The sequence below is a fragment of the Eutrema salsugineum genome, unplaced genomic scaffold (assembly GCF_000478725.1).
Source record: "Eutrema salsugineum unplaced genomic scaffold, Eutsalg1_0 scaffold_8, whole genome shotgun sequence".
Lineage (NCBI taxonomy): Eukaryota > Viridiplantae > Streptophyta > Magnoliopsida > Brassicales > Brassicaceae > Eutrema > Eutrema salsugineum.
Window position 1 is genome coordinate 3,273,573 of NW_006256414.1, and position 8,076 is coordinate 3,281,648.

Genomic DNA, 8,076 nt, shown 5'->3' on the forward strand with positions numbered 1-8,076 from the left:
AAATATTATGTATTATTTCGCACCATAAATTATCTTGGATTGTGAGGCCAGATTATGATCATAAAACAATTAATGTAAATCTCCACAACTTAACAGTTAACACTGTTCGTTTTTCCTTCTTTTTGACGTCACTTTTTTTTTTAATTGTGATTTGTTTTATAAATAGTGTTCAGGAAAAAAGAACTCAAAACGACAACGATGACGGCGCATATTAACCATGCACTATCTCTATAAAAAATAAAAAACAAAGTGAAGACCGAAAGAAAAAAGCAAAATGAAAAAACAAAATGAGGAAAATGAAAAGATTTTGTTCGACCGTTCCTTATTTAAGTCGAAGAAGACTCCTCCTCTTTACCTTTTCCAATTCGGAGAAAGCCAAAATTAAAAAAAAAAGAGACCACCGTCGCGAGAAAAGTCGCGTTTTCACGACCCAACTGCTCTCTACCTTTCCTGGAAAATTCCCGTGCCCTTCAAAAACCCAATTCACAAGCCTTCTCCATCTTGAATTATCCCCCAAAATCGCAAATCCCTGGATCTACGCTACCGTGTTTTTGCGATTGGTATATTGGTTGATTGATTGGTTTTCGGGAGTATAATTGCGCGTGGCTGTTGATTTTTACGTTCTGGGTTCTCCGATTTAGGGTTTGTTTTTCCCCCTTTTCGTTCTGCTTCTCTCTCCGGGTTAGGGTTTTTTGTTCGTGATGGGTGAGGAGGGTTCAGTGTTTGGCCTTGGCGATGGATTTCAACCTGATGATTGTGATGATGGTTTTGGTTTTGAAGACGACGACGATGATCTCACTATTGACATCGAAACTATTATCCGGATTTTAGATGAGAAGCCGGATTCTGCCGAGGTAATTTTGCTTATGGAATTCATTTTGAAGGGAGCTTGAGAGAATTTTCGAAATCAGGATTATGATTTAGCTGCGTTGTAATTGAAGCCGTGTTCTTTTTGCAATTTGATTTGAATGCTGCTTAACTTAGTGTATGTGCGTTTTGTCAATTCTTTTTGTATCGTTAACTACTCGAATGACTAATTTGTGGATTAAAAGATTGTTTTTGTTTTTTCTTGTGCAATTGAAACTAAACTTGTGAGTGACTACTTCTAGGGTAGCCAAGAAAATTCATCTCCAGTTGGTTCTTCTGCTGGTGAGCTCAAGAATCCACAGCTGCAAAATGGTTAGTAGTTGTGAAGGGTACATTTTTTGTTTGCTGTTACATAGACAGACACATAATAACCTGTCTGGGTAATGACCCAGAGCTACCTTTATGCTCAGTAATAGCTCTTGAGCTGTTCGAGGTAATATTGCTCTAACGTCACTTGCATTTTGGTTATGTATTTAGGATCTCAGATGGTTGATTGGTTTCCTTCTCGGGATTCATATAGCTTAAGAGCTTCGCACCTTGGGACTGGGGTGTCTGGTTCATTCGATGAGCACGTGAAAGTGGACCCTGCTCTGAGCCCTTCACCAGCTCATACTTGCTCTGCAAGTCTTAAAGATTGGTTTTCGTTAAGCCAGGAAGAGCAGCCTGTCGAAACATGTGGAGTAGCTCAATCTGAGATGACTAGTTGTAGTATATCGTCTAGTTCCGTCGACAGATACAATACTTCTTTCTCTGATCATGGTGGAAATGTGGCCTTCAATCCCGTGAATAGTGACGCTGAGACTGTATCTAAGCAGGCTGACAAGATAATCGATTCCAAATGTATGCACCTTATCTACTAAAATTTCAGGTTATTTTTTGTAAATTTCCACACTACCCATCTATCTGTTGTTAATTTCCGTATTCCTCATTGATGTTACATCATATTGCAGTTACATCGTGCAGCCCCGCAACATATTTCGACGAAGTTCATGGATATGGAACGGGGCTGGGAGCCATTCATAATTCCTCTGTCATGTCTGGTTTTTGTCATAATTCCAATTCTCTCAGTGATGGTGTGGATAACTGTCTCTCTTCTGCACAAAATTGCGATAATACAAGTGGTGCATCCTTATCAGAACATCAGGATTTCGCTTTTCAGTTCTTTCCCAGTAAAGAAGAAGCTGTAAATGATGTTGACAGTGGAGTGAGTGAGTGTCAGTCGGATGGTGCTACTCGGATGATTTTTGATAGACACGGGAGATTAGATAATGGATCTCTAGAAAGGAAAACTGATGTTGATTTCTCCAGCGCAAGAGGGATCAGTTTCAAGCGTGAAAGTTATCCATCAGTTTCTCCTGCCTGTGCCAAACCGTACAATAGTTTTGACAATCGATTAGCTGATAATGCCCTTGACCGGCCTGATAATTGTTCAAGCAGTTTTCAGGATAACGAAGCTATCCGTGTGAAGGTTAAGCCAGAGGTTGAGTCAGAGAAAGTGGTTTACAGTTCAGTTCCAGAGGAAGACATTGTTATGGACGCTGTTTATGCACCTGGGGAAACCAATCATTGGTGGTCTGGTACATCTAGCTGTTCAGTCTCCTATCAGGCAGATGTTGAAAAAGGATTCTCATTTATGGCACCGCAAGCTGGTTTCCCTAGTCAAGACAATGGCAACTCAAATAAATTTTATGATTCAAAAGCATGTTTGCAATATGTTGCAGCAGATCCCAGCCCAGCGACACAAATCAATGAGTATTTGGACTCTCTAACACAACAAGGAGACCAAGAACATGTTCAACCAAGGAGCATTGAATCTAATTTCTCAAACGGCAGCTTTGAATCAGTTCAAAGTCTTTCTTCAGAATGTATATCGGATAGTGACGATGATTCTGACATCTACATAATAGAAACTAATGGTCAATTTGCTAACCCACATCGACCTCTAGCTATGAAAAAGCCGGTGGTTTCTTCAGAATATTCTACTCTTGGTCATACATTTAATCAGTCTGCAAACTCACATCGGCCTCTTGCTATGAAAATGCCGGTGGTTTCTTCAGAATATTCTACAGTGGGTCATTCTTTTAATCATTCTGGAGGCCTGAAGCTTCAGTCAAACAAAGAAAATATGATATTTCAAGCTGCATTGCAGGTTAGCAGCTTTTAGCATTATCTTTGTAAGGGAGTAGCGTTCTGCCCGATTGCCATTGTATACCTTGTTGATTCTGTCGTACTCTCTCACAGGCACTAACAGTCCAACTCATTAGTATCGAAAAATCTGTTCTGCAAAGCTGTACATGATTTAGTTGACAGTGTTGTATGGGGCTATTATGTACTAAGGTTCCTGTTGGTCTCCTGTTATTGGATATGTCATGAGTGATATATACTGCAATTAATAACAGTTCCGTATTAACGTTTACTCTTGGTTTTACTTCAGACTCATTAGGTCTAATGACATTGTATGACTTGACAGGATCTTTCTCTGCCTAATGCTGAAGCAAGTCCTCCTGATGGTGTCTTGGCAGTCCCGCTTATGAGACATCAGGTAGGAATGAAATTATTAAACTTAAATTATTCCCTGTAGATGTCTAAACATAAGCTGTAAAAATTAAACGCCTGGTGTACTTTATGGATGTATTGTATGCTTTACTGAGATGATTTGGCCCCGAAATGAGAAATGGAATTCTATTCAGTTGATATGATTTTCCAACGTGATAGTTGTTTGTTTGGGACCTTTTGGTTAGTGTTAATAGATATATTATTTGTTCTTTTGACTTGACTCTTTCTTACTCATGGACAGCGAATTGCATTATCATGGATGGCACAGAAGGAGACAAGTGGCTTCCCCTGTTCGGGAGGAATTCTTGCTGATGATCAGGTTATTGCCTTCTGTTATAAATCTTTCTCATCTCAATAGTTTAATAAACAATCAGGTTAAATTTTTGTCAAATTTCCTCTTTTTTTTTTTTTGATTTTCTGGTTATAATTATTTTTTGCAGGGTCTTGGCAAGACAATTTCCACTATAGCACTTATACTGAAGGAACGGTCTACACCTTCCCGAGCATGTGAAGAGAGTATCAAGAAAGAATTTTTTGACTTAGAAAGCGAGGGTGGAGAATGTGCGTCTTTAAATTCCAATGGAATGAGCGAGGAATTTGATCACTCTCAGTTGCTTTTCAATGAAGACAAAACTGATGGAACTAGTTTGGGTAAGATGAGGGGAAGGCCAGCTGCTGGAACGCTTGTTGTCTGTCCCACTAGTGTTCTGCGACAGTGGGCTGATGAACTTCGTAAGAAGGTGACTAGTGAAGCGAATCTCTCTGTACTTGTATACCATGGGTCCAGCAGAACAAAGGATCCTCAGGAGTTGGCTAAATATGATGTTGTTGTTACTACATATTCTATCGTGAGCATGGAAGTGCCGAAAGCAGCCTCTTGTTGATGATGAGGACGAAGAGAAGGTTGATGTACATGATGGTGGAGTTACAGCGGCTGGATTTTGTTCAAACAAGAAGCGGAAATATCCTCCCGATTCTCAAAAGAAAGGCTCAAAGAAGAAGAAACAGGTTGATCGCGCATCGGTTGAGGCTCAGTCAGGCCCACTTGCGAAAGTTTCATGGTTCAGAGTTGTTCTAGATGAGGCACAGAGCATTAAAAATTACAAAACCCAAGTTGCAAGAGCATGCTGGGGCCTTCGTGCTAAACGACGGTGGTGCTTGTCTGGTACTCCAATCCAGAATTCGATCGAGGACCTCTACAGCTACTTTCGGTTCCTCAAATATGATCCTTATTCTTCCTACGTATTGTTCTGTAACACAATTAAGAACCCTATAGCTAGGACCCCGGTGAAAGGATATCAGAAGCTGCAGGCTATCCTTAAAACAGTGATGCTTCGCCGAACTAAAGGTCAGCTACTGATATAGAAGCTTAATTTGCTTTGTATGCTCATCTAATTTTGTCTTTATGACTTTTTTGACATGGTTAACAAATTAGGTTCACTTCTTGACGGTAAACCCATAATCTCTTTACCTCCGAAATCCATTGAGTTGAGAAAAGTGGATTTCACCGAGGAGGAACGTGATTTCTACTCCAACTTAGAGCGTGAATCTCGTAGTCAGTTCCAGGTATGGCTTTACGTGAATGACATATTTGTTTGTTTATAAAATTTGGCTATATACGATGAACAAATTTGTGTAGTTATGCCCTTGACAATGTATGTATGCATATCGATGTTTAAAGTTTTCTTTAATTTTTATCAGGAGTATAAAGAAGCTGGAACAGTAAAGCAAAATTATGTAAATATTCTGTTGATGCTCTTGCGCCTTCGCCAAGCTTGCGATCACCCTCTTCTCGTGAAAGGTGAATACAGTTTTACCTGGGAATCCTCGCTCGAATTAGCTAAGAAGCAAAATTTCTCAGAAGCTTCGTTGGCAATTTGTGGTACCTGCAATGTAAGATTCTTGTCTCGTAAAGTACCAGTTTTCTCTTTTGTATTTCCTGATGAATGTGAAAGTGAAGCCTTGAAACATGATTGACGAAAATCAAGATTTGTAATTAAAATTTTGATTTGTTATTCTATTGTCATCATATGTTGCCAAACCATTTCTTGACAAGTAGTTCTGAATCTATCACCCTACTTTACCTGCAGGATGCACCTGAAGATGCTGTTGTGTCAGTCTGTGGTCACGTTTTCTGTAAGCAGTGCTTTTATGAATGCCTTACGGGCGATAATAATCGGTGCCCCTTTGCAAACTGCAATGTCAGACTTACTGCTATGCCTTCCATGCATGATGGTGCCAGTTCAGTTAAAGTTGAGACTGTTGACCCTTGTTCTGAAGGTCTTGCATACGAGTCATCTAAAATTAAGGCTGCTTTAGAGATCTTACAATCACTTGCCAGACCGCAGGATTTGACAGATATGAATCAGATCTCTCAAAATGGAGAGGACTCTATCAAACCAGTTAAGAATGAGGGTAGTGGTGTTGATGGTCCAGTTAAGGTAGTTGGAGAAAAAGCTATTGTGTTTTCCCAATGGACAAAGATGCTGGATCTACTTGAAGCTTCTCTTATAAGTTCGCATATTCAGTATAGAAGGCTCGATGGAACAATGTCAGTTGCTGCTAGAGATAAAGCAGTGCAGGATTTCAATACTCTCCCCGAGGTATGTAGCCATTTAGTGGAATCTTGAAGACTTGGGTTGGCTCGCTGGTTTTTTAGATATGCCAAGACATCATGATATATTTGTTCACTTTTTTTGTTTGTTTGTTTGTTACTTGTTAGGTTTCTGTAATGATTATGTCTCTGAAGGCTGCTAGTCTAGGACTAAACATGGTGGCAGCTTGTCATGTTCTAATGCTGGACTTGTGGTGGAACCCAACAACCGAGGATCAGGCTATCGATAGAGCACATCGCATAGGACAGACACGGCCAGTAACAGTGGTTCGGTTCACGGTAAAAGATACAGTCGAAGATCGGATATTAGCCCTTCAGGTATGTGGATTGGTTCTCTTTCAGTTCTCTATAAGCTTCAAGCCATTCCTCACATTTGATCTCTGAACACGTTTTGTCAAATGCAGCAAAAGAAGAGAATGATGGTAGCCTCTGCATTTGGTGAAGATGAAAAGGGAAGCCGACAGTCTCACCTCACCGTGGAGGACTTGAACTATCTGTTTATGGCGGATTAATGAGAGTGATCGAGCTTCGAGCTCTTTTTTTGACCAGTGCGTGCTGGTGGGTACATATGATAGGATTTTCTTTGGTTTTTGTGCAGTTTTATGGAGGAAGAAACTCGTATTTTAACTGACTACAGGTTTGGGATATGAAAATAGGAAAAGCTGATCCGATTGATTAATGATTCCATTTATAGACGTTTTAGGTATTTGCAGTGAATGGAGGAAAGACGACGATAGAAAGCCTTTTGCTTTTGAATTACTCATTGTAAGATCACAAATTTGATTGGTCCGCCGATTTATATCTTACTTCTCTAAGATCTTCTCTGTCCTCGTATAGTAAATTGTTGCTTATACGTAGCTTTCACGAATGTTGGCAAAAAAAAAAAAAGTTTTCACAAATAGTTATGGATATTTCTCTTTCAGCTGCTCAGTAGAAGTTTGATTTCGATTAAAATATGGTTAAGCACTCTAAACAGGACGTACCGTAATGGCTAATTTGCAAAAGTATTAATCGAAGTTAGCATTTTGTAATTCAGTTTTCAATTTACATTGTATATGTAATATGAAAGCTAATTGTTATTTTTTTATCGAGTAGCAACATTTTATATTGAACTCAATCCAAAGAGCAACATTTTAACATTGTTAGCATCACACAACAGATCACAAGTCCCATAATTCTCTACGATTGTTTATAACATAACCGGTCAAAGCATCAATCAAACTGAACCGGGAATACAAAGCGACACTTGACCACTAGTTAACTCCATTAGAGTAATGGAGAAGAAACAAAATCAGGGGAAACATAAAATGTTGGCTAGGTTTGGAGACTGAAATCTACTGTTACAGCTTCGTCTCCTAGATTGATCTGTTTGAGACTGATTCATCGTACTGTTGCTAATACAGGTACGTTTCGAAAGAGTCGTCTATCTTCTTTTGAAGGAGAGGACCTAAAACTGAGAAGTGGGTTTCATTATATCATAAGCTTAGATTATGCGATTGGTTTGTTCGACCAAATGGTTGTATCTCGTCACTTACCTGCCTTGATTGGTATCTCTAAACTAATGAGCGTCATCGCGAGAATGAAACAGCACGATGTTGTGATCTCTCCACCAGAAGATGGAAACGCTAGGGATTCCATGTAACAGTATCTACACCATGAATATTCTGATAAATTGTTTCTGCTTCTGTCGTGAGTTTCCCTTTGCTTTGTCTACACTTGCCAATATCATAAAGCTTGGTTTTCAGCCTGACATTGTCATGTTTAACACACTGTCTTGCGGATCACGTTTCGAAAATAGGTTTTCTAGAGTGGCATTGAACAAAGAATTTATGATGTTTCAAGCTGCATTGCAGGTTAGTGGATGTTAATCCCTTTTAAGGGAGTAAAGTTTTTTGGGTAGTATTCGGATATATACTGCAATTGATGATAGTTCTATATTCTTTTTTTTTTTTAATTTTCTTCTTCATTCATCTTCCCAAAAAGGGCATCATTTCAAATTACAATTGATGACTGTTCTATATTCTTGGTTTTAGTTGAGA

At 39.2% G+C, this 8,076-nt stretch overlaps 1 protein-coding gene across 1 annotated transcript; it reads left to right on the top strand.

Moving 5' to 3' along the window:
* Nucleotides 1-349: 349 nt before the first annotated feature.
* LOC18009758 (helicase-like transcription factor CHR28) lies at nt 350-6,856 on the top strand. Its single transcript, XM_024157491.1, is given in 13 exon segments — nt 350-854; nt 1,110-1,179; nt 1,345-1,707; nt 1,818-3,016; nt 3,338-3,409; nt 3,665-3,742; nt 3,864-4,289; nt 4,291-4,771; nt 4,859-4,989; nt 5,125-5,316; nt 5,514-6,026; nt 6,146-6,355; nt 6,442-6,856. Coding segments are annotated over 13 exon segments (3,996 nt in total). The 5' UTR covers nt 350-701; the 3' UTR covers nt 6,550-6,856.
* Nucleotides 6,857-8,076: the final 1,220 nt, after the last annotated feature.